The 27,765-nt window shown below is 42.3% G+C and overlaps 1 protein-coding gene across 2 annotated transcripts in view; it reads right to left on the bottom strand.

Annotated features, from left to right (window-relative positions):
* The window catches only part of FMN2 (formin 2), a 399,343-nt gene extending 380,094 nt beyond the window's left edge, over window positions 1-19,249 (bottom strand). The window contains exon 1 of one of the 2 annotated variants that reach the window (XM_025363337.1): window positions 17,283-19,249. In XM_025363337.1, the coding sequence (XP_025219122.1) occupies window positions 17,283-18,894 (1,612 nt within the window). In that variant the 5' untranslated portion in view covers window positions 18,895-19,249. The remainder of the gene's footprint in view (window positions 1-17,282) is intronic. The other variant, XM_025363416.1, reaches the window with a different exon arrangement.
* Between the last annotated feature and the right edge of the window lie 8,516 nt (window positions 19,250-27,765).

Here is a 27,765-nt window from a genome sequence, read left to right as displayed (position 1 = left end):
GTTTCACGTTGGCCAGGCTGGTCTTGAACTCCTGACCTTAGGTGATCCATCCACCTTGGCCTCCCAAAGTGCTGGGATTACAGGTGTGAGCCACTGCACCAGGCCCCTTCTGTGTATTTTTTAACGGTTGAAGGATGAACAAGATAGTTGCTGTATTTTAAAAGGTGTCAACATAGGTTTCTGTTTCTTCCAGGCCACTATATCTTATGCAAAATGAGAATTAAAACAGATATCTTGTCACATTAAATTTTTCTCTGACCTTATAGCTCAGACATAACTATCTAATAAACTTCACTGATATCCCATATTATCTATAAATTGAAATACTAGGAGGAAATAAGGCTGTTGACAAACAAATCTATTATAAGACATTAATGATAATTGCTTAAGTTTATGATGTCACTGAATACAGAGATATCACATATTCTGTATCTCACATACTAACAGCCTATACTGGCTAAATAAGAAAAAAAATAAGGAGGGCCATTTATGATCAAATAGAAATTACCATGTCTAGTTTTAGGTCCAAAATGCTGCAGGTTTTACAGTACAAAGAAGACTGCCACAAGGATAAATATCTAGGGTTGTCTCAAAGAAAGAAAACAAACATGAAATCCAACAGCTACACAAATCATTAAGGAAACAAGTCACAAAACACACAGGGATGAGGAACTCCCTGCCCTAATCTGCAAAGAAGATGACCACGGCTCATAAAGGGATCTGCACCAACATGAAGCAGAGTGAAACTCTACTATCCCTGGAGGAATCAAAACTCACTGAACCCAGGTACACCTTTGATTTAGACACTTTACAGGAAGATCCTCTCAGTCTTCAAGAAAAAGGGCCTGCGATGTGTCTTCATAATTGTTTTGAAGGCCGGGCGCGGTGGCTCAAGCCTGTAATCCCAGCACTTTGGGAGGCCGAGACGGGCGGATCACGAGGTCAGGAGATGGAGACCATCCTGGCTAACACGGTGAAACCCCGTCTCTACTAAAAAAATACAAAAAACTAGCCGGGCGAGGTGGTGGGCGCCTGTAGTCCCAGCTACTCGGGAGGCTGAGGCAGGAGAATGGCGTAAACCCGGGAGGCGGAGCTTGCAGTGAGCCGAGATCGCGCCACTGCACTCCAGCCTGGGCGACAGCGCGAGACTCTGTCTCAAAAAAAAAAAAAAAAAAAAAAAAAACATAATTGTTTTGAAGAAGCTGACTGTTCTCTGTGGTGAACTGAGGTACACGTTTGATGCATTTATGTTACTTGACACTAGGGATATTGAGAAAGGTATTCAAAGATGTGTTCCACATCAGTTATAGCAAATACATCATACTGAGACAGAGTATTCAAAAAAATGACTTTGTTATAGAGAGTTCTTGGTACTACATGGTCTATTAAAATTGATATAAAGTTCAATTTGACTAGCATCAAGGGATTTTTTCCCTGGGGAACAGAGAAAAAGAAACTATCCAACTTCAATATACCAAATGCTGAAAATGACCAAAATAAATAGAGAAATTTAATCTAATAAATCTAACGAAGTTGAAAAAAGAATATCATAGAACACATATGATGATAACTACCAACGATGTCAGGACCTATGACAGGTTATGAATTTCCTGGTTTTTTTTAAAAGGTCATGTAATAAATCAAGATTAAAAGGGAAAAACTATAGAATGTCAGAAGAAAAATGATTTTTTAATTTAATTTTTCTATCTATTAAGTTAAATCCATAAAAGTGAATCTAATAAATGGCAGCTTCTAAAATCACTTGGTTGAAGAGTTTTCCATAAATATTTAAAGCACTCTCAAATAAAAGGAATGAGTCACACAGACCATAGCTGCTGCTCTGACTTTTCAAGTCGCATATCATTGACTCTCCTAGTTGGAAAGAATATCAGTGGTCAAGTTCAGCCTCTCCAGGGCTATGACCAGCCCCTTTGATCTTCTCAGTCTCTATTTTAACATCTCCAGTGATGATGACATTGATCGTCGCAAGACCACGCATTCCAACACTGGACCTTCTATAAGGTATGGCCTCCCTTATGCTGAGTTGAATCATGCAAACCGCTAGCAATTCTAACTCCTTCATCCTGAACACATTCAGTCTTCAGCTTGAATATAAATCTCAAGTTTCAATTTTGTTCCTACAGTCAATGGAAAGCTACTGGAAAACTTGGAGAATGGCATTAAAACTCCTCCTGGGAAAGGCCAGGCACAGTGGCTCATGCCTGTAATCCCAGCACTTTGGGAGGCCGAGGCGGGCAGATCACAAGGTCAAGAGTTTGAAGCCAGCCTGGCCAACATGGTGAAACCCCGTCTCTACTAAAAATATAAAAATTAGCTGGGCGTGGTGGTGGGTACCTGTAATCCCAGCTACTGGGGAGGCTGAGGCAGGAGAATTGCTTGAATCCAGGAGGTGGAGGTTGCAATGAGCCAAGATCACGCCATTGCACTCCAGCCTGGGCAACAAGAGCAAAAACTCTGTCAAAAATAAATAAATAAGCAAATAGCCTCCTGGAAAGGAGGGGATGAGTATTTAAAAACATATTTTTGGAGGTATATTTTAACAGGATGTAGAGACTAACTAAATATAAGGAGGCGGAAGAGCGGGGTAGCTTGGCTAACTTGCACAACTTCCAGATTTCTGACTTAAGAAACGGGGTAAAGGGCTGTGCTAGAAGGTATTATCCACCAGGAATCCAACATTACATAAGGGAGCAGGTTGGGTTTGGAGAAAAGATGAGTTCAGCTTGAAACTATTCCCATATCTTTATAAAGATGTTTAAAAGACAATATGAAATTGGCACCTGAAATTCACAAGAGAAATCTGAGCTAGAAATTTGATTTGTCAACATGCAGGGAAAGGATCCCTCAGGGTGGATGTTAACATAGACTACATATGAAGCCTGGGGAGAAAGCATCATTTAATTAGGAGAGTTAGGTGGAAGAAGAAGATCATATGAAGGTGTCTAAAAGGCATCCCAAAAGGCAGAAGGCAATGTAAGAAAAAGCATGCAATGGATACCCGGGGATGAATGGTTTTCTGATTGGATAAAATATTATATAGTTGTTTAAATTATGATTTTGATGTATTTTAAATAATTAGTGAAATTTGTATTAATGTTGAAAACACAACATACTAAACTAAAACATTAATAATGTTTCTGGATTATGGCTCCCCAAAAAGAATATGGAAATCCACAAAAACTTACCATATTTAATGCTAAAAAGAAAGCCACAATAATTTCAAAAGAATCTACACAATGTACACTGTTCTATGATTATATTTCAATTATTTGCTGTAAAAAAAAAAGCACTACATTTAAAATTTCATATAACTCTAAACTATAGATTTTACTAAGTAAACTTTACATTTAAATAACATTCATAAAGGAAATCATGCAATATTTATACCCGATAGATACCGAAAACAATTTCTTTACCTTAACAATAATCAACTAGAAACAAAACTAAAGTAAGATTCCATTCCCATTAGTAATAAAATATATGACGCATCAGGAAATAGTTCAGCAAAGGAAACACAAACTCTTAATGGAGAAAAGTCTAAACTCTATTAAAATGAATAAAAGATAATCCAAATAAATGAAGAGATCTTTCACACTCTCAGATAAAACAATAGTATAAAAGTGGAAACAGTCCTCAATTTAATCTACAAATTGACTAAAATCTCAATCAAACACCTTCAGGATGTTTTAAGAAACTCAACAACCTATTCTAAATTTATATGGAGGCCGGGTGCGGTGGTTCACACCTATAACTCCAGCACTCTAGGAGGCCAAGGTGAGTGGATCACTTGAGGCCAGGAGTTCAAGACCAGCCTGGCCAACATGGTGAAACCTCATCTCTACTAAAGATACAAAAATTAGCCAGGCATGGTGGTGGGCGCCTGTAATCCCAGCTACTCGGGAGGCTGAAGTGGGAGGATCACTTGAACCCAGGAGGTGGAGGCCGCAGCGAGCCAAGATCACATCACTGCACTCCAGCCTGGGTGACAGACTGAGACTCCGTCTCAAAAATAAATAAATAAATAAATAAAAATAAATTTATATGAAAACTCTAGGGTCCATATTGATGAACTAAGTCAACTTTGAAAAAGGAGGTACTTCTTTTGGAGATATCAGACAGTTTGCAAAGTCACATTTATGAGAAACATATGGTACTTGCTGAAGATAAAAAATACACATAAAAGGAATGAATATAAACCTCAGAACAGACTTATCTATATATGGGAATGATCTAAAGGTAGCATCAAAAATCAATGAGTAAAAGACTATTTAGTAGATGGTGCTGGGAAAACTGGCTTGTCATATGGAGAAAAATAAAACTTGAGCCCTATGTTACACCATACACCCAAGAGGACTCTACATCAAAGACTTAAATGTAAAAGGTGAGATGATAAGGTTAATAGAATACTATAGAAGACAGAAAAGTTAATAGAATACTACAGAGGGCAGAATTTTTGTAACCTAGGAGTAAGAGAATTTCTTAAATGAGAAAAAAATAACACCAACTGTAGGCTAAAAAAAGATTTGCACAGGCATGGTGGTTCACATCCGTAATCCCAGCACTTTGGGAGGCAAACGAAGGCAGCACATGAGTTCCAGACCAACCTGGGCAACGTGGCGAAACTCCATCTTTACTTAAAATACAAAAAATTAGCCGAGCTTGGTGGCGCATGTCTGTGGTCCCAGCTACTTGGGAGGCTGAGTTGGGAGGGTCACCTCAGCCTGGGAAGTCAAGGCTGCAGTGAGCTATGATCATGCCACTGTACTCCAGCCTGGGCGACAGAATGAGACTGTCTAAAAAATAAAAAAAAAAAAAAAAAAAATTGACTATATCAAAATTAAGTATTTCTGTTCAACCAAGGACACTACAAATTTAAAAGAAGGATAAATATTAGGGGAAGATCTGTTATATCTAAAACTGACTCTATATGTCAAGATCCCATGATTACACAGAACTGAATCCACTCCAAATCATTTAAATAGGAAGAGACTTACTATAGAGTACTACTTGGTTTACAGATTCATGGAGGGCCTAAATAAAAAGGTTCTAGCATCTTTTTAGAAACCACTCACAAAGCCACTCTACAGGACCAGGCCACCAAAGAAGTGACTGCCTCACCTCTGATCTAGAGTCGTTGGCTGCAGAAGCACACTTCCACTGCTAGGAGCAGGACTCCTCATCACCGGATGCTCCCTCTGCTGCCAGCACCACAACTGTTGTGCCTACTTCTAGCCACACCAGCCGCATGGGCGAACCAAGCCCCCTTTTGGGTTACGGTAAGGCTAGCACCTGAACACTAGACCCCTGCTAACATTGCCCTGGAAGAATTAGAGTTTTTCAGCTGTGCTTGCACGTAGAAACAACAGAAGTCAATCTTAGGACTTACTAAGGCCTTCTAAACCTGGCACAAATCCATCAAACCTAAATCACATCTGAAACGTCACCTGCAAGGGAGTCTGAAAATGTCATTTTTAGATTTCTGGTCTCTAAGCTAAGAAAAAGCCAGAAAGAAGCTTAGTGACCATCCATCGTATCTCTAACATTGGTAATAAATAGAATAATAGCTAGAATATACAGGAAGCCCTGTGAATAAACAAGGAGAATCGGGAAACTCGACAGAAAAATGTAAAAGCATATGAACAGGCAATTTGCAGAAGGCTAAACCTAAATGGCTAAAAATATACAATGGTTTTCCTCAAAAGCATTAGTCATCAGATAAATACAAAGTAAACCAATGAGATACCACTTCCCCTCATTGGATTAGTAGAAATTGGATAATGCCAATTTGCCATGCTAAAGAAGCATAAACTAGGAAGGCATTTAGGAAACTAATCTGACAGTACCTACACAAATTAAACCTTTTATTTCATGACCTGACAATTCTACTTCCAAATGTATATCCCAGAGAAGTTCTCACATAGCTCCCCATATGGAAATATTCACCAGAGTGTTTTCTGTGGTGGCTGAGAAGTACAAGAATCTAGAAGTTCATCATCATGCTCATGTTTAAATAAAATCTAGGGAATGTATCCAGAGCCACCACATTGCACAGCTCTAGGGGAACATTACTCTCACACAATAAAAGGTGAATGGTAACCCTGGTACTGAACAACCCAGCAGGACTTTCATTCTTAGGAATACTACATAACAGTGGGAAGCAAAAACAAGGTTGCAATTCACCCAGAAAAGTTTGTAGATTTTTTTCCAAAGGCGGTTGAGTTTTGTCGTGTTCTTTTTAAGAAACAGAATGAGGTCTGCAACTCAGAGTATTTGTGTAAACTAAACATACACAGAAATACTATGTACTTTACAAAAAATGCATACTAATTCAAAGAGGGCAATACATAAAAGCAGTTCTGTGTGTCTACTAGCAGCTTCGGAATGGGAAGTGAAAATGCAGGGAGTATAATGAGGACAAAATGAGTTCTGTCTGGACTGATGATACAAGTGTGTCACAGACTGAATGGATTCTCATGAATACAACTACATGGATTCTTTTTTTCTCTGAGGACCAGAAAGAAAAAGTGTTAAGAATACCTAAAGCTACAGACAGAACATGAGCTATCTGAAAAATGACAGAGACACTTAGGACGAGGTGAGGAATAGTAGATCCTGAACAATGAGGTGACAAAACTACAGAGCATTAAATATTAATACATATTAAAATATATATAATGTCTATTATATATAACATATAGCTTATATATGCTAGATAACATAATGTGTATATTAATATATTTAATACGTACATAGTAAAGAATTTAACTGCAGCCTCAGGGTGATAGGGGACCAATGACATGTTTCTATACTGGAACCAGTTCAAGTTTGTATTTTAAGTCATTTACTCTCTTGCTTCATGCAGAATGGAGTGGAGAAAAGGCAGGTTGTGGACAAGAAATGCTGAGGAGGCTGTTGATAGGGATTTAAACTAGGAAGGGTAGAGATAATGGAAACGGAAATTAGAAGACATATGAAAGAGATATTTAGGAAAAGAACAGAGAAAATGAAAAAGATGAATTGGGTGTGAAGTATCAGAAGGATGGAGGAATCAAAGAACATGGCAAAGCTAGACAGCAACGCTTTGATTGGGAAACTCAGAAGGAGGGTGCTAAGAGGGTGGGTAAAATAGTAAGTATAGTTTTAGACATGGAGAATATCCTCAGCCTGTGATGTCTAAGTGAGATATGTCTGATGTCCAGAGAAACACAGAAACTGCGGACACAACTCTAGCAGTCTATCGGTAATTAACAAAGCCAAGAGGACACGTACAAAAGGAAAGTGGGGGCTCAACCTTAGGGGCTTAGCCTCAAGCTAAAGCTAAAGCCACATGCCTAGCTTTTATTATCCAAAAGTAGATGATATGAAAATGATTTGTGAATTTAGAGTCAAATGAGGCTCCTCAGAGAAATAATCCAAGTTAAAGATTAAAGGCATCGGCCGGGAGCAGCAGCTCATGCCTGAAATCCCAACACCTTGGGAGGCCAAGGCAGATGGATCACCTGAGGTTAGGAGTTTGAGATCAGCCTGGCCAACACGGTGAAATCCCGTCTCTACAAAAAAATGCAAAAATTGGCCGGGTGTGGTGGCATGTGCCTATAGTCCCAGCTACCCAGGAGGCTGAGGTGAGAGAATCTCTTGAACCTGGGAGGCAGAGGTTGCAGTAAGCTGAGATGGCGCCACTGTATTCCAGCCTGGGTGACAGAGTAAGACCTTGTCTCAAAAAAAAAAAAAAAAGAAAAAATTAAAGAATCACCTTTTTACTGATATCATGTTGTCAGCCCAGTCAAATGTCTCTCCACTTAAATCCCTGCAGTTCTTATACAACCTTCTCTGCCTATCCCCAAAATATTGAATCCAACAGAGTCAACATGCTTCTTGATTTTTCTAAAAATTGAACAGAGACAGATCAAACCCTATATCCTGAAAGAAACTGCAAGGGTATCGTCCACACATTTTATATCCCAAAAGCCATTTAACCAAAATAGCACCAAAAGGACAGAAGATATAACTGGCTTATAGAAGAACATTTTGGTTAGCTGCAAAATGTAACACTTCCCACAGAGTGCTCAAATAACTTACCCTCTCCAAACACGCAAGTATTGGTCTATAAGAAAAAGAAGCCAATTATCTTCAAGTATATAGGTTAAAAAATGAGTTGCGGCTGGGCGCGGTGGCTCACGTCTGTAATCCCAGCACTTTGGGAGGCCGAGGTGGGTGGATCATGAGGTCAGGAGTTCGAGACCATCCTGGCTAACATGGTGAAACCCCATCTCTACTAAAATTACAAAAAATTAGCCGGGCGTGGTGGCGTGTGCCTGTAGTCCCAGCTACTTGGGAAGCTGAGGCAGGAGAATGGCGTGAACCCGGGAGGCGGAGCAGAGCTTGCAGTGAGCCGAGATTGTGCCACTGCACACCAGCCTGGGCGACAGAGTGAGACTCCGTCTCAAAAAAAAAAAAAAAAATGAGTTGCAAAAGATTATCTCTATTGTTACCTCTTTTATTATACTTTTAAAAGATAAAGCTTGTATCTCAATAATGAAGAGACTCCTTACAAAACTCTCCACAGAGTATTCAAATGCATTTATTTGGGATCCTGAAATGGTTCTATTCTAGTCCATTTGCTTCTTAATGGGCTCAAACAAGCTGTACTTGTTTACAGCCAATGGAACTTTTTTTCTTTTTAAAGTAAAAAACCCAGCAGGGCGTGGTGGCTCACGCCTGTAATACCAGCATTTTGGGAGGTCGAGGCGGGTGGATCACAAGGTCAGGAGATCGAGACCATCCTGGCTAACATGGTGAAACCCCGTCTCTACTAAAAACACAAAGCCAGGCGTGATGGTGGGCACCTGTAGTCCCAGCTACTCGGGAGGCCGAGGCAGGAGAATGGCGTGAACCCGGGAGGTGGAGCTTGCAGTGAGCTGAGATCACGCCACTGCACTCCAGCCTGGGCGACAGAGCAAGACTCCATCTCAAAAAAATAAATAAATAAATAAATAAATAAATAAATAAACAAACAAACAAAGTAAAAAACCTAGGAACTCTCAACACCTTTTACCCTTCTAGTTTCTAAGAAATTTTTATTGTCAAGGCACACTTCTAAATGGGATACCACTCTCATAAAAAGTATTTCAGTAAGCATATTCAATAGTAAGAAAAATTGAAAACGTAACAAAAACCAATATATTAAAATATATTGAAGTAAGAGAATTAATAGTACTGCTTTTATTGAGCAGTTTAAACTGTAAGGAAAAATGCAAAGCCTACAATCCATCCAAGAACAAGAGATGACCTAAGTTGCAGATAATGAACCTAAAAGTAATTACTCAGTATATTTTGTGCCAATATTAGAAAGCCTTCACATACTCTAAATCTTTGAGCCATACATTATATAATATAGCTTTCCATTTCATATATTTTCATAACACGGGATTAACCATCATACACAATCACTATATCAGTGTTCAAAAACACAAGGTCCTATTGAGACCAGCCTGGGTAACATAGTGAGACCCTGTCTCCCCCCCAAAAAAAAAAGAAAAAAAAATTATCCAGGCATAGTGGCTCATGCCTGTGGTCCCAGCTATTCGGGAGGCTGAGGTGCTGAGGTGGGAGGACTGCTTGGGACCAGGAGTTTGAGGCTGCAGTGAGCCATGAGCACACCACTGCGCTCCCGCTTGGGTGGCAGAGCACGACCCTGTCTCAAACACACACACACACAACGCAGACACACACACATACACACACACAGTCCTATTGTCAGATAATGACAGTCTAACCAATCCAAATCTCCTTCAGTACGAACCAAAAATTGATCAAAGCTATCAAAGTCAAAACATCACCACTCTCATCATCAATTACTCCATGGTATAAATGGGTCTTCCAGTATAGGAATTTTCTTCAGCTATACCAATAAAGGAAAGCTCTAAATACGCACAGCATCCCTATTAGGCAGAAAAGGTATCTGCTGGAATCATCATTTCTGTAGAACCACAGTGTTGAAATTGACTTGAAGGAAGACGCTTCCCAGCAGGATTGCATTCACTCTTCCATCCTGGGAAGCCAGGGTATTAACAAGAGGCAAGAAATGATTGTCTTGTGCCCTAATAGGAAACTGGTGGTAAAACGGAAAGGGAAATAGATTGTTCTCAGCCTGCACTCTTCCCACAGGGCTGACACTAGCTTATTGATACACATTCTTTCCCCTCCTGCGTACCTAAAACAACCATTTAAATGACACAGAATTTCTTCCCATATGTGTCCACTGTATCACCAGGTACTACAACAAAGGACCCTCTGCATGAAGTACAAAAAGAGACTCAACTGAGTAGTGCCTAAGCGTTTTTAAGCATAATTTTGAAACGCATTATAGGCTTGATTTTCTTAAGAAAGTATTCCATTCCTCCTGAAAATAATAGGACCATATTCAGTCCATTGCAGCTCTAGGATAACAGACAATAAAGCTTCCAGTGGGTTTCTGGTAGGTTGGAGCCTGACGGGATCACAGAAGAGTGGCAGTAATTTTCCCATCCAATCAACACTTCCAAGTACATCTTTACAAAGGAGTAAGACATAAATTCTTCCCTCCCTCTCGCCCATAGTAGAGCATCAGGTATCAAAAGGATAATAAATCTCTAGTGTGGTTAGCATCTTATTATAGCATCCAGAAATAACTGTTCCTTACTCCTAGAATTTTGATGTTATAACGACCTTGCTTTACTACCATTCCGAACTGATTAGAAGTCATTTTTTTCCATATATTTATATTTTAATATATAAAAGCCTTAGAAAGTTTCTACAGTCACTAAAATTAATAACTAGCCGGTCACAGGCAGTACTTTTTTGTTTCTTTCTAACAGTCCCTTAATGCTAACTTTTATTAGCATCAGGTTAGTACTTAGAATATAAAAACAGGAATGAACAGAGGAATACAATTTTCTCTATTCCCTTTACCTCTTCTTTCATTACAATAACGTTTATATTTGGAAGCTCAGTTACTGTAATGTCATTACTATTTTAACATTAACCTGCAGAAACAAGAATAGCTATTCTTCTATCAACATAAGTTCTATAAAGTATCATTGATTCAATCACACCTCATTGAAAATAATGAATTTTGACTGCCCAGAAAGGTTAGTAATTTTCCAGCTTCAATTCAACTGGTTTTAATTGCCAGTAGGAAGCCTGGATACTCAACTTGTCTATATTACCACCAAAAATGGTGAATGAGCAAGTATTCATCAAGACCTCAGTATAGTCAGTGCCTTTCCCATACTGACAGGCACACAGCAAGGCACGGAAGAGATACCTGTGGACAGATTAGTAGGAGAGGAGATGATGGATGGATGGAATCAGGTGAACAGGCAAGGAAGAAAGAAAGGCAGAGGGTAGCAAGAAAGAAGACCAAAAGAATCCCTAAATCCAAGAAGCGTATATAATATGATCTAGACAGTAAAGTACAGAGAAAGTGAGATGACAGCCAGTAAGGCCTGGCTGGAAAAGATACAAAGAGGAAATGGAATTCAATCAGCACTTTTCAAATGCTAAAGCCAAAGAGACAAATCATGTATTCCAAGAGGGTAAAGCTGCAAGACAAAGGCACAAAGTCGGGAAAATGAAATGCGTGTTCATAAAACAGTAAGCAGATTAGTTTGTGTAAAGTAGAGCATTTACGAAGGAGATCGTGGGAAGGTAAAGCTGCAAAGTCAGGGGATTGCAGCCAGATGCTGTGCAGAGCAGAAACACTGAGTGAGGGTGTCAGCTGCCGCCTCCTCTTCTCACCCCTTCTTTGGAAAGCAGCACCCTCCCCCGAATCTCATAGTCACACCCCATCATATGCTTTCCTTATCCAACCCCGACAACAAAACAAAATATCTGATAAGTGACAAAAATGCTTACAATTCCAGGAAAAAAAAGAAAAACAAATACATAAAATAAACAATTCGCCAAAAAAAAAGAAGAAAAAGAAAACTGGGGCTCAACTAGTATCTGGTCAATTCATATCCTCCTAAGTTTTTGTATACAATTTCAGAGTTGTTTTAACAAATTTGGTTCTGATCACTTTGACGAATGACTTTTTTTAAGATAAGACATCCAGTCAGGAGCACAGATAGCCCAGATGACTGCCTCTCAGGTACCAAGCAGAATTGTAGGGGCTTTACGTATGCTATTTCATTTAATCTTAATAGTATTAATTTGAAATTATTCTTCTACCTTCATAGATATGAGGAGAAATTACTGGAGAGTCACTTAGCTATACAGCAAAACTAGGATTGCAAATATACCTAGAATGAAAGTAGTCAGAATAACTACTGCTACCTTCATCCAACTGTATATTTTCTGTATCTTTTCACAAGAATCAGAAGGAAAAGCACTCAAAGTACCTGTTCCATTTCAAATACGCATGGCTTAGATACAAATGCCTAAATGCACTTAAAACTAGGCCAGTCCTCAACTCATAAAGCAGTCATTAAAACCCATCACTGAAGCTACTTCAATCCAAACCACAGGCCCAAAGAAACCATGAGAAAGGATGTTTCAGACCAATCTAAAATGATTGAAGATCAGTGTTCCGGTCCCGGCTTACGTTGCCAAATTCTTCTCTGATATATGGAACCCAGTAAGGCAGTATTTAGGTGAAAGCATAGCATTCATACAAACCCCTTTCCTTTTATAATAAGCCATTTTATACGTATCAGGGAGATTCTGACCTTCATTCATTCGTCAGACATTAACTGGACATCTATACTCTGTCAGGGGCTCTTGCTGGAAATCAAACTACTCCTGGCCTTAAAACAATCCAGTGTAACAATTTCCCAAGCCATATGAGAAAAGGCATACTCCTAGAGTGGGTCCTTCCCTCTACTGATATAAAAATCGAGATAGGCCGGGCACAGTGTTTCACACCTGTAATCCTAGCACTTGGGGAGGCCAAGGCAGGTGGCTCACCTGAGGTCAGGAGTTCAAGACCAGCCTGGCCAACATGGTGAAACCCTGTCTCTACAAAAAATACAAAAATTAGCTGGGTGTGGTCATGGGAGCCTATAATCCCAGCTACTTGGGAAGCTGAGGCAGGAGAATCGCTTGAACCCAGTGGGCGGAGGTTGCAGTGAGCCAAGATCGCGCCACTTCACTCCAGCCTCAGTGACAAGAGTGAAACTCTGTTTCGCAAAAAAAAAACAACAACAAACAAAAAAACAACATAACCTTCAGAAAGGCCAAAATCAGAGTTGTACAATCCAAGTTCTAGAGCCTATGCACTTTATTAATTAGCTAGTCCTCCAAAAGCTCACTGATCTACTTGGTTTCATCTTATGCATATTAACAACAGATTTGGTTTTCTAAGGACATATCTTGGATGGGCCACTTACTAGCTTAATGCCCTTAGGCAAGAAGTTACTTTACTGTCTGAGCCTGGGTTTTTTCATTGGAAAAATGAGGATAAACAGCTATACTTCAAGACTGTTGTAAGGATTAGAGATAGTTATGTAATGCACCAACAGAGTCTGGCACTTAGTCTGGCACTTAGAAGTACAATAAGTATAGCCAATATCATAATTACAGGAATTGTAAGCCAATCACAAATTGATCAGAAAAGTCCAATTACAAAAAAATTGAGAGACAGGAGCAAAGCGACTAAAGGCAGCTAAAACAATAAATATCTGGCAGCAAGAAAACAACCAAGAAACTACACAGACAAAAAAAACTCAGAAACTACAGACTGAGGCCAACAGCCCACACACTGTGATAGCTGTTGAGGACATCACTAATGTTTTTATAAGATGTAACAATGATGTGCCTGAAGATGACATTAAGCCCTTTAAAACAGATTAAACTTTTATTCCATGTGTTTAAAAAAAGATAAGCACATAATTGACTTGGGAAAGATTCCTATCAAAAGTGATTTAGCATCACAAATTTAACACGTTAGATATCTAAAGTTTAATTAACTGCAAAACTCTAGTACCAAGCTTCTGTTATACTTCATATGTAAGGGAACCTCCCGAATTTCAGACGCCATGTTTTCTACTAAACACTGAAAAAGATGGATTTCAAACAAATTTCTTATGAAATACTTAAATGCAATGGCCTAAGGCATCATCAGTTTCTTAATAGCTAAAACAAGATAAAGTTTGGTCTCCCTCATTGCTAAATGTTCTTAGATCTACCAAAGAGACACAAACATGTGCCACAGAAATCCCTTTTCACGTGTATTTTCTCCCTACATTTGGAAGGCAGTAAAAAGCGAAAAACATCTGTTCCTTCCTGCGGCGCTGACAATCCTCGTTCTATGGTTTAAAAATAAAACATGCTTATGGAAGCTTATAGATACCATGCTCACCTGCTTCAAAGGCAGCTGGCAATTAATTGATCCAAATACATGTAAAATTAAGGCCAAGAAGAAATTTCCCTAAGGACAACGCTAGTGTTCCCCATGCCGGTAATTTCCAAGACACCCATAAAAAAATAGTGGAGGAGAGTAAAGCAGCAAACGTAGTGCCAGATGACATGAAGAGTTGACAGCTGAGAAACAAGGGCCTGTGTCAATCTGGATTCATTCTACCACCATAAGAACAGTTTCCATGAGAGCTGCTTAGAGAAAATCTGGTTCACTCTAGCCAACAATCACCCTTCATCCAGCTCAAGGAAGGCCAGATGTTCAAGCATTAAAGGAGTACACCTTATTAAAAACAGGAACTGGAAAATCTAACTAAAGAAAGGCCCTAAATCCGATCATACATTTTATAAACAGTTTTTACTCTCTATATGGCCTTAAAACATTGAACATCCAAACAGAAATAATAAGTACATTAGACTTGAATCATTGACTCACTTTCTATTTCTGGATCTGCCTCTGAATGAATCACAGTGTGACCTTGAGAAAGTTATTTCACCTCTTTCTCTATCTGCATTTCCCCACCAGTTACGAAGTTGGGTAAAGCCTACTGATCCTCTTTTCCTGAACAATGCTGAGTGAATGAGATAAATATATGGAAGCTGCTACACAAAAAGATATTTGCTGATTACCAACTAGCTGTATCCAACCATCAAATACAAAATAGGTGATGTCCTTATAAAAATGACTAGCTCTGCACTTCTACTCTGCACAATTTAAAAAACAAATCGCCTGGAGAGGTCAACAAAACCCAGGTGGTTCCTATACAGGACTCTTTTAAGAGTCCCAGATTTCAAATTTGGGAATACTTAGCAAATTAAAATAAAATGTGAGTTCCAAGAAGACACTTTTTTTAAAAAGGAAAACAAACATTCAACCTATTTAGGGTCTTGTGATCTTCCAGGACTCTGTTCAATCCTCCTCTCTCAAGTCCTCTTCCCTCACCCCTTGCCACCAAGCAGGTAAGCCACTGTATCTGTGATGTCCCAGCAGTGATTTGCATGTCTCTACCTATACAGATATTTCTGTGCACTGCACTTATTTCATGTCTCCTCCTCACTAGTCAGTGAGGCTTAGAAGGGCAAAATCATGATTTAATGGCCTATGTATCACCTACATCTAGAATACTGCCTAGCACAGTGTGCTACCATTTAGAATACTGCATAGCACAATGCGGCTGCTCAATGGGTGTGTGTGCGTATGTGTGTGTATGCACATATATGCACACAAATGTATATACATATATATATATATATTTGCTAAATGAATGAAATAAATAAATTTCCAAAGTCTTATGCTACTAGGAATAACTATCATTAATATTAATGATTGATAATCATTATGGTGAATTATTTTCACTTTTCAAAAACCATATACGTGAATGTCACTTAGATAAAGAGAAAATATGTGATGCCTCACCAACATTAAATTCATGAAAATTAATGCAAAAACTTTCCAATTTTCTTTTATCAAAAGTGATCTTTTTTCAATTTGTTGGGGTTTTTTTTACAATTTATCTAGTGGGTATAAAACTACAAACATTCTTTTTAACAATCTACACAATAAAGAGAAAGTGGAAAAGAAGAAAAATAAGAGTATATGAAATGAATAGAAGAAGCTACTTTTAAGGGTAAGACCCTATAAAGGCAAAATAAAAGGTAGCCCACAGATGTAAATTAAAATGTGGTCAGTAAGTAGCTACCCCAACATTACCAGCATTTAGTCAGCCAAGAAGTCGCTGTCTGTGCTGAGAAATTTCATCTAAGCGATGTTTTACACATAATGTTTAAAATAACAGAACATAAGATTTTAAAATTTTCAGATTGCATTTGAAATGTTTAATCCTTCAGATATTTATCATAAACCTATCAGTAGTCATGTGACTTTTCATATTTTTCCATTCATTAAATTCTAACACTCTATTTCATTTAATAATCAAGAATAGAGGTTAGGTAAACACGTCGGGCTCTTAAGGTAAGGCCTTGGGTCCTGTAAGCCTGTAAGCTAGGATAAACTCATTAGACTGCTTGACATTGACCACAGCAAACAAACTCTGGCTGTGCTTTATGTCACCCTGGGTGTGAGTCTATAACATATGCTAGGGAGGGGAGGTACCAGTTGAACTAGATGTGCTTTTGACCTTCTCACCTTCACTATCTCCAAACTACAGGCTGTTCTGGGTTGGACCATGAAACTAAATGAAAATGATCCCTACCATTCTATTTATTAATTTTCTAATAGCATGTATCGGATTTTCTTGCAGCAGCAAACAGGAGTGAGTGACCGCTTAACTTCACTAAGTAGCGGAACCCAGATTGCTGCAAGATACAAACTACATATTACATACATACCAAACGTGTACAAATACACACAGATACTAGAGCGGTCAGAGATTGCGTTTGGATCGTACTTGAATAAATGATTTGTGCCTCCAAAACCGACTGTTGCGAAAGAACCATGAACAATTTTTTTCTTTGTAATGCTGTGGTGATGAGAAATGAAAGAGAAGAATGATGGTTTAGCTAACAAGACGAAAAAGGAGTTTATCTCCCTGGCGTGACCCTACACATTGTGAAGAGCAGATATTTTGGTGAAATGGGCAGAGCAACCTTTTTTGAGATGACTTAGAACAGACACAACTAAGTTGTTCCCTTTAAGATCTTGTAAGAACACAGAAAACCAACAAGTATGTCTGAGGCATTTCACCGAGGGGGGGCGAGCTCGGTGGGCCGAAAAGGATTCCCTACGGAGAAGAGACACGCCACTACCAGGTCACCGCCTTCCAGAGTCCAGGGAGGGCGGGTGGCAGGGGAAGGCCCTGATTGGCAGGCGACTTGCGACCCGGAGGCCAGCAGCAGGGCGCGCTCACCTGTGAAAACGTTCTGGAAGCCATCCGCAGCCGCTGGCGCCCCAGACGCCTTGGCGGCCAGTGCCGGGGACACCCCACCGCTGCTGTCAGCGGCCACCCCGCGCTCCAGCAGGTGCGCGGAGCCTCCCGCCCGGGGCGTGCGGGCGCCCAGCTCCTCCGTCCAGTCCGCCGAGCGGCTCAGGCCGCCCGCAAGGCCGCCGTCGGCCCGGTGCTTCTTGGCCGGGGCGGCTACGGAGGCCAGGGCAGTTCTGGACCCTCGGCTCAAGGAGGGCTCCGGCCGCCTCTTGATCCTGGGGCTCTGATTAGGGGACTGAGACGGGGAGTGATTGGGCGAGCTGAGCTGCCGGGTGGTGGTCTTGATGTAGCAGGGGGTGATGAGCGGGTAGGGCTTGAAACAGCGCTGGCTGGGCGCAGGGCTGCCGGGCAGGGAAGCGGCCGCGGGGGAGTCAGGTCCTTGTGCTTCCTCCTCCGGCTCTTCCTCCAGCCTCTGCGGGGCGTCCTCTCCCACCTCCGGGGCCCACTCCTCCCCCGGAGAGCCCCGGGGCGCATCCTCAAAAGCATCCTCCTCGCCCTCCTCATCCGTGTCCCCAGCCCCTCGCACGGGGGCTCCGGCCGCTTCCTCCCCCGGCCCGGTCTCGGGAAATGGGAAAGCCGTGGAGGACGGCGAGTCTGCGACCGCGGGTTGGGCCGCCGGGAGGCTGGGCGCCTCGGAGGCTGGGAGGCCGCCGGGGGACGGCGGTTGCTGGGGCTCCCGGGGCTCGGCGGCCAGGCTCTCGGGCAGGTCGGAGAGCGCGGACAGCGCCTGCTCAGTGTCCGGACTGCCCGGGGCCTCCCCAGCCCCGCCGCTCGGCCCCAGCAGGAACCGGTCCAGGCCCAGGAAGGCCCCGGGCTGAGGGGAGACGGCGGTGGGGGGCGCTGCAGGCTCCTCGGCGCCCTGGAGCTGCTGCTGCTGCTGCTGCTGTTGCTGGAGCTGGAGCTGGAGCTGCTGCTGCTGCTGCTGCAGGCGGATCGCCTGCTGGATGTCTGAAAGCAAATCCTCTTGCTCCGTAGCCGAGTGGAAGCTATAGATGTCCGTGTCCGAGCCCGAGCTGGTCCTCTGTCCATCTTGCGCCCCTGCTGCAGTTTCCACATCCTCGGCGACCGGCCGGCCCCTGACCCTAGCCTCGGCAGGCCCAGGACCCCCTGGACGGGTCACCTCAAAAGGGTCCGCACACTCGGTATCCGATAGGCCGGTCTCGTCCGCCGAGAGGCTGAGGTCCGGAGTCTTGGTGAGCAGGGAGTGAGCGCTGTCCAGCTCCCCCGTCTGCAGGGCCTGGGAATCCAGCACATCTTCGCGGGAGCCGCCGGCGCCTTTCCCCTTGGACAGATTCTTCCTGATCCGCAGGTTGGAAAACACGGAGGCTCTGGAGTCTGACTTGCTCTTCTTCTTGCCCGACTCCCCGCCGCCGCCCCCTCCCCCCTTGCCGTGCTTGCCCAGCGCCTTCTTACCCCCGCTCCCCTTCTTTGTGGTTTCCACATCCCTGGGCCCCAGCGCATCCTCCGCGCCGCCGCCGCCGCCTTCGTGCAAGGCATCACCTGCGCTCCTCTTCAGCTTCCCATCCTGGTTCCCCATGGTGCAATCCCGCTGCTGCGCCGCCGCGACGCGGGCACTCAGGCCATCCCGGCCCTCCTCGGCCCCGGGCCCGGGCCAAGGGAGTCTCCCGGGAGAGTCAGGCGGCGGCTGGGCGAGCCGCTGGGAGGAGAGGCCGATGCGCGCCCGGCTGGCCCCGCTCGCATCTGCGGCCGCTTTGCATAATGCGCGGCGGCTCCCGTGGCTGCTGTCGCTGCGGCTGCGGCTGCGGCTCGGGGCCGGCGGGGCGCGAACATGCTCAGTGCACAGCGCGGCGCCCGCCAATGGCTGCGCAGAACGCAGCTCGGGCCTGGCTCCCCGCCCGCCGCCGCCGCCCCCTCGGCCCCCGCGCGGCTCCTTGCTGAACCTGGGCGCGAAAAACGTTTCCTCTATCTCGGGGACTTTAATCTCCACCGTGCGAATCGCATGCATTGTCCCCGACCGAAGAGATCGTCAGCTGGAAGATGCACTCTGATCTTCAAAGCTACTGGACCTGCCACGAGAAAAGTTAAACAAAAAAGAAGAAATTTTTACATGGGGAAAAACTGAAGCCCAATTCCAGTTTAGAGGTGCCATCGGGTCACGGCCACATACACAACCCCCTGTCTGCCTCTGCATGGCTGTTCAATAAATATTTGTTGAATGAATGGATTGTTCTGTTTCTTGAATAATTGATCATCTCGTTGAACACTGTTGATGCGCGTGAGCATATGGTTCAGGAAAGGTTACTGCGCATGGTACTGCTTTTATGTTTCACACACAGACCCTGCTTCTCCAGGAGAGGACATTAGCTGTCATTTCTAAAGTTGAGTTATAATTTTTTTTTTTTTTTTGACAGAAGAAAGAGGTAGGAGAAGTAGAAAATACTGAGATTAGAGTTGATTAAAATGCTAATCTCCAAATTCTATGTGTTTACCATATAAATTAAACAGCATTTGTATTCAAAAAGGGTACATATACGATAACTCCCAGGAGGTCAAACTCATCAATATTAAACATGTCACTATTGTAGCTGCCTATAAAAAGGAAAAAGACAGAAGGGAAACACCCTTGGCACAAACACACAAAATCAGATGTTATGCTATAAACTACCACTTTCCCAAGCAAACCCTTCCAGGCAGACTTCGTCCTGTAAAAGTTTCTTAACACTCTGGCCACAATATTGGGATAAACATTTTTCCTCATTGAACATTTCGTCATTATTTCCATTATTTATTACCTATTTTGTAAGAATTGTTTTATTAAAAAAATATGGATATCTAAAGAAGCTTTAAGCAGTAAACTGAGATTAAAGTGGCATTAGTAAGTTTTACAAGTATTTAAGCAAAAGTTCATTGATAACCACTTTGAAAATATGGAATAGATATCCAACTTATTAATATTTTCAAAGTAACCCAGAGGAGGGAGAAAGGCTATATATTATATTGTCCAACTTAAATGTAACAAGCAAATGTGTAGCCTTCCTTTGCATATTATGAACGAGGCTTATAAATTTTTTTTTAAAAAAAAAGATTGGTCTTGTCAGTCTTTGATTACTATCCTTTTTCAAACTATGTTTTTTAAAATAAATGTAATTTAAGGGCAGTTAGCCAGTTATCCTTAGGTGGCCCTTTCAAGTAAATGCTTTAGAGAAATCAACTTTAATAACTTTGCCAGGGTTATATCCCAGTCTCCAAGCAATTCCGGAGTACATGAAAAGCCTTTGTTTCACCTCTTTCACAAGACTGCTCTCTCCTTTCTTCTAGAATCTAGGCTCCTCTGAGGGCACAATTTGCCTGCAGCTATTAGAATTTTCTGCTTCTTTGAGTGCTGAGGTACTTTGAATCTTGATTTTTGCTCTTTCTTTAGCAGAACGTCTTTGATTCTGAACTATTGATTTCCTTATTATTTTCTTCTGTGCTATATTCCAGAAGTTCAGAAGACAAAAGAAGGGAAAGAAGGAGGGAGGGAAAGAATTGATTATTTTTTTCACAGTGACAGTTGTGCAGCAGGTCACAGCTGCCAAATCTCTATTGCATTCAAAGGCTCATTTGAAACTCACAAGTGTGATTATCAAATACACATAGGTGCTCTTAACCCAAGGATAATTAAAGCATGAGCTCAGGCTCAGAGAGGCTAAGAGATTTGTCCAAGGTCACATAGCCGCAGAAACAATGCTGGAACCTGCAAATTTAGACCAGTTTTTTTTTATAACAAACAACGCTGCATAGTTTACTCTCGGGGGACTGGTAAGGAAATCATAAAGGCAAACCACAAAGCTTTGCCAAAGGGTTCTTGTTATTTAATAGCTATTTAGTATTCCTAAAGATGCCTGAAACATGGCCTAACCTTAATTCCATTTGATCAGGTAAGAATATCATATCTGTGGTTGCAAAACTAGATTTAACAGATAATTAGAGATTTTACCTCATGCCTGGCCACATCCTGGTAGCAGGATACAGACGAGAAACAGCAAGTGTGACCAGCCTATATATTCATGTATCTAGAGGAATTCTAGTGTAATTGTCAATAAAAGTCTTCAGTGTTAGCATTCCAAAATGGTCACAAAAACTATTTTTATAAAATAAAATAAAGTACTACTCATTTTCCCACAAAGGAAATTGGATATGGGCTTTAAAAATTAAATTAGTAACAGTAGGTTAGAAAACTCTAAACGAATATTGAACTCTAGCTGAGAATACGTATGCTGATGTAGTTGGCTTAAGTGTACTGATTTTGGCAACTTACTCTAAAATGCATCAAAAAATAAGACACTTGAATGGATGCATGGACAGATATGTGATAAAACAAATATAACAAAATGTTAATTATAAAATTTACGTGGTAGATATATGAGTGTTCACTGGGAACTTCCTTCAACTTTACTGTATGTTTGAAACTTCTCTCTCTTTTTTTGAGATGCTCTCATTCTGTCACAGACTGCTGTAATATGATCATAGCTCACTGCAGCCTGGAACTGCTGGGCTCAAGTGATCCTCCCACCTCAGCCTCCTGAATAGCCAGGACTACATGCATTCACCACCATACCCAGCTAATTTTTCAATTTTTTTTGTGGAGATGAGGTCTCCCTTTGTTGCCCAGGCTGGGCTCAAACTCCTGGGCTCAGGAGATCCTCCTGCCTTGGCCTCCCAAAGTGCTAGGATTATAGGCATGAGCCACTACACCTGTCCTGTTTGAAACTTTTCATGTTCAAATGTTGGAAAAGAAAGTGGGTTACAATAATACATGCATTTCCCAGATTTTTAAAAATTAAATTATGTAATGGTTGATGGCAATTAATAAATACTAAATGAATCTTCCTCTCCTTTACAGTTACCTGTCTGTCAGAATTCCATTTCATTTCCTTTTCTCTCTTCTTTCAGCTTTCTTCCTCCTCCCTCACCCTCTTAACTGACTGAAAGATATACTGAAGTGTTTTTGATACTTGGTGTTTTGCTTTGTTTTGTTAGTTTTTATTTCTGCTTAACCTTGGTGGAATGCTTTAGAATCTCTAACAGAATAATTAGTTTGCATCTTAATTACCCAACTCATTCTTTTCTCTAGCAGGTGAATGACACTTTTCTGCCCTAGTGTCAATTACTAATCTTTTGCCTTCCAAGATCCACCTCTCAGTCCTGACTTCACTCCTACACACGCGGCTCCTGAACCTACATCCTAGAGAACACCATGCCCCCAGTCAAATCCAATGTCTCTACAACTGAACTCATCTTCTCTTTCATATCTGTTCCTCCTTTGTTTTTGAGTAAGAGCACCACAGTCCCTCCAGTTTCCCAAACCAGTGTTGTTGCTTACTCCTCCCTCTTCCCCAGTCCCTATAATTTACCAGTCACTAAGACTTCTCTATTCTTTTTTCGTAATGTCTCTCAAATACATTCATGTCTCCCACCCCAAGTGCCACTTCTCTTGCCTCCTTCCCACCCCCACCTCCAACTCCCATCTGCTCCTTCCCATTATCACCAATGCTTCTGGACTGGGGTGATGAATTTGCTCCCCAGGGAACACATGACACTGTCTGGAGACATTTTCGGTTGTCACAGTGGGGTAGTGGGGTAATGTTACTGGCATCAAGGATGCTGCTAAACATCATGCACAAACAGTCTCCCCCGACCACCCCGCCCCATAAACAAGAATGATTTAGCCCAAAATATCAGTAATCCAGGGGTGAAGATAAGGGAGGAGACCACCCCTCATATCGTCTTATGCCCAATTTCTGCCTCCAAAGACAGCAGAAGTAAAAACTAAAAGGCAGAAATGAAATCCACAGGCAGACAGCCCAGCGTCACACCCTGGGCCTGGTAGTTAAAGATCGACCCCTGACCTAATCGGTTCTGTTGTCCATAGATTACAGACATGGTATAGAAAAGCACTGTGAAAATCCTATCTTGTTTTGTTGCGATCTAATTACCGGTGCATGCAGCCCCCAGTCACGTACCCGCTGCTTGCTCAATCAATCACGACCCTCTCACGTGCACCCCCTTAGAGTTGTGAGCCCTTAAAAGGGACAGGAATTGCTCACTCGGGGAGCTCGGCTCTTGAGACAGAAGTCTTGCCAATGCCCCCGGCCGAATAAACCCCGTCCTTCTTTAACTCAGCGTCTGAGGAGTTTTGTCTGTGGCTCGTCCTGCTACAAAGACACTTGCTTTAGCCTGAAGACTCTCACAGCTGACAGTCAATAAATGGTTACTGAAGGAGTGAAATAAAAAAGAAATAAAGGCCGGGCGCGGTGGCTCAAGCCTGTAATCCCAGCACTTTGGGAGGCCGAGACGGGCGGATCACGAGGTCAGGAGATCGAGACCATCCTGGCTAACACAGTGAAACCCCGTCTCTATTAAGAAATACAAAAAACTAGCCGGGCGAGGTGGCGGGCGTCTGTAGTCCCAGCTACTCAGGAGGCTGAGGCCGGAGAATGGCGTGAACCCGGGAGGCGGAGCTTGCAGTGAGCTGAGATCCGGCCACTGCACTCCAGCCCGGGCGACAGAGCGAGACTCCGTCTCAAAAAACAAAAAAAAAAAAAAAAAAGAAAGAAATAAAAATTACATTTCTCGGTTAACTGAATTAAATCAGGAACTTAAAGGGAGAACCTAACAGAACAAATCAGATTTTCAATAGTCTATCTACAGGACCAAATATCTCAGAGAGAGAATTAACTCTTCTCTAAGGCATTCTAAGTTCTAAAAACTATACAACCTATATAAATATTTCAATTCCCAACATACTTGATAACATTATAAAAAGTCCTTGCTCATACCAGAGATTTCCTGGTAACCAGAATGGAATTCCCAGAGCTCATTTTGCTCATTATGTGTATCACAAACAATTAGTTATATAGCTTTCATTTTTACCACTATTATTCATTTTATCACCAATGCAGAACTTAAAGTGTTTATAAAACAGAGAAAAAGTGAAATATTCCTCTCCCCAAACAATACAGAATGTACTACAAGTTTGTTTCTATACTGGAAAAAATTTAAAGGTAAAAAATTCTAGGTCACTTAAGTTCCTCCCTGCTGCAAATGAAACATAAAAGCCATTGTCTCCTAACCTCTAGAAAACTCATTAGCTTCCTCTGAATAATTTTCTCCTCGTTATATAGGCATGCTTTGGCAATCAACACGTTTTAGCCAAAACATTTATGGATTATTGGCAACCGAGAAATAAAAGAAGACATAAAAGTTTTTATTTTATTTTTATGTCACAGAGAAATTCCTATGAAGCTAAAGAACTCTAGTATTGAATTTCTAGACATATATAGCCTTTCTAAGTGAAGACGTACCCTTTCTGCCACTGTGCCCGACTTTGATTCACACTTTTTTCTGTGCCCAAATATTTTTCTTATATATTTTGCTTGCCTTAATCTTTCTCACCTCCAATTTGTTGTTGTTGTTGTTTTGTTTTTGAGATGGGGTCTCGCCCTGTCACCCAGGCTGGAGTGCAGTGGCGTGATCTCGGCTCACTGCAACCTTCACCTCCTGGATTCAAACGATTCTCCTGTCCCAGCCTCCCAAGTAGCTGGGATTACAAGCACATGCCACCACACCTGGCAAATTTTTGTAGTTTTAGTAGAGATGGGGTTCCACCATATTGGTCAGGCTGGTCTTCAACTCCTGACCTCGTGATCCGCCCACCTCGGCCTCCCAAAGTGCTGGGATTACAGGCGTGAGCCACTGCGCCCAGTCTCCCACCTCCATTTTTATCATTAATATCAGGTTCTCCAAGAGGCCTCCTTTAAAGTAGGTGATTTCCCTGTCTTGGAGCATCCATCTTAACTTTCAAATTCTTGATCACAATTTGTAATTATATGTTCGATTACTGACTTGTTCGTTGACTGTCTTGACTCTTACTCATTACAATGCAAATTCCCTGAGGGCAGGAAGCAAGTGTGTTTTATTATCACCGTCACCTGCTGCCATAGTTCTTAGTACTCAAATATTCTCAATGAATCGTGAACAAAATCAGGAGTAAAACAAATAGGTCAGGCTTCAAGCAATGCTTTCTAAGCCCCTTTTCAAGTTGTTTTGTTTTGGAGACGGAGTTTCACTCTGTCACCCAGGCTGGAGGAAAGTAGCAAGATCTCGGCTCAGTGCAAGCTCCACCCCCCAGGTTCAGGTGATTCTCCTGCCTCAGCCTTCTGAGTAACTGGGATTATAGGTGTCCCCCCATCACGCCCGGCTAATTTTTGTATTTTTTCAGTAGAGATGGAGTTTTCTCATGTTGGCCAGGCAGGTCTCGAACTCCTGACCTCAGGTGATCCACCCGCCTCGGCCTCCTAAAGTGCTGAGATAACAGGTGTGAGCCACTGCGCTTGGCCTCAGTCTCTTTAAATATTGAAGGGAGTTGGCACTTTGTGGGAGTTAAGATAACATATCGCCGGGCGCGGTGGCTCAAGCCTGTAATCCCAGCACTTTGGGAGGCCGAGGCGGGCGGATCACGAGGTCAGGAGATCGAGACCATCCTGGCTAACATGGTGAAACCCCGTCTCTACTAAAAATACAAAAAACTAGCCGGGCGTGGTGGCGGGCGCCTGTAGTCCCAGCTACTCGGAGGCTGAGGCAGGAGAATGGCCTGAACCTGGGAGGTGGAGCTTGCAGTGAGCCGAGATCGCGCCACTGCACTCCAGCCTGGGTGACACAGCGCGAGACTCCGTCTCAAAAAAAAAAAAAAAAAAAAAGATAACATATCTTAGAGACTAACAGGCTGTTGTGTACCAACGGCTTGAGCTGTACCCACCCATCCACTTCCATCCCTACAGGTGAGATTGATTAGTTGAACGCTGGCTAAGCCATCGTTGCCCGAGGCCCATAAAACTATTGCCTCCTTGATGAAGGCAAGTTAGCAGACCCTGAGCCTTTCTCCCCAGGAATCCCGGAATCAACAACAATAGGATGTCCAAAGAAAGGAAATTTTAAATTGTAAAAAAGACAACCCAATTGCTGAATTGCTCTTTTTATTTTTATTGTTATTTAAAAATCTTATATTTAAGATTTTTCTTATCTGCCATAAGTGAAGTCCCAGGAGCTTTAGTGGAGCAGAGGAAGAAATGGCTAGAAGATGTTTCCTTGGCTAGGAAGTGTCTAAAAGACCGGATGAGCACTAAAGCACTAAAGCACTAAAGAACTGCAGCAACCTTTCATGTGTTGTCTGAGCAAGGAGAGGCAGACTTCCAAATTCGTTTTCTTATCCTCCCCTCCTAATCTCCGAGCAAAAGATTTTAAGTGTTGTCATAGGTACTGATAAATTAATCCCAGTAACAGAGTAATAGACTCCGGTGACAGATTTTTTTTTTTTTTTTTTTTTTTTTTTTTTTTTTTGAGGAGTGCAGTGGCACAATATTGGCTCACTGCAACCTCTGCCTCCTGGGTTTAAGCGATTCTCCTGCCTCAGCCTCACGAGTAGCTGGGATTACAGGCACGCACCTCCACACCCAGCTAATTTTTCTATTTTTAGTAGAGACCGGGTTTTGCCATGTTGGCCAGGCTGGTCTCAAACTCTTGATATCCGCCCGCCATGGCCTCCAAAAGTGCTGGGATTGCAGGTGTGAGCCACCCAGCACGGCAGACAGATGTTTCTGTACTACTACGAGAAACACTAGCCACGTTAGGGATGGTAAAATTGTCTCACCAGGCATGGTGGCTCACACCTGTAATCCCAACAGTTTGGGAGGCTGAGGCAGTTGGATCACTTGAGGTCAGGAGTTTGAGACCAGCCATGGCAAAACACTGTCTCTACTAAAAGCACAAAAATTAGCCAGGCGTGGTGGTGGGGGCCTGTAGTCCCAGCTACTTGGGAGGCTGAGGCAGGAGAATTGCTTGAACCCAGGAGATGGAGGTTGCAGTGAGCCGAGATCGTGCCATTGCACTCCAGCCTGGACAACAGAACGAGACTCCGTCTCAAAAAAAAAATTGTTCCCTTCCCTAGTGATCACCTTTATACAACTGAAGCTCCAATAAAGGTGTGTGAAATCAAATTTCCCCCTACCCTTTTCCTGCTCTTCTGAGGAAAATGAAACTGATGCAAAGCTCCTCTTTGAAGGTACCGCTTTGCGTTGCACAAAAACCCAACCACCAGCAATTTCCTAGTGAAGTCTACATTACTTGAGGGCAGTTCCCTGGAAAGATCTGCAGTGAGAGATGTGACTTTAAAACTCCCTTTCTGATCAGAACAAGTTTCCCCTAATTCCTGTGCAGAAGTGCAAAGGGTGAAGGCATTTGTTTTAAAGTGAGCAAGCAAGCCATTGCCCCTCACTGAAACATTTATATTTTCTACTTCACCTTTTTCTGGCCTTTTTCCATACATTGGCTCTTACATTCTAAGAGAAAGTGCTGATGCTTATAATTCAAAGTGTATGTGTGTGTGTATATATATGTATATATATAC

This window comes from Theropithecus gelada, chromosome 1 (assembly GCF_003255815.1).
Source record: "Theropithecus gelada isolate Dixy chromosome 1, Tgel_1.0, whole genome shotgun sequence".
In the NCBI taxonomy this organism is placed as follows: domain Eukaryota; kingdom Metazoa; phylum Chordata; class Mammalia; order Primates; family Cercopithecidae; genus Theropithecus; species Theropithecus gelada.
Note: the sequence above shows the minus strand (reverse complement) of the source record. Positions and strands in the feature narration are given on the sequence as shown.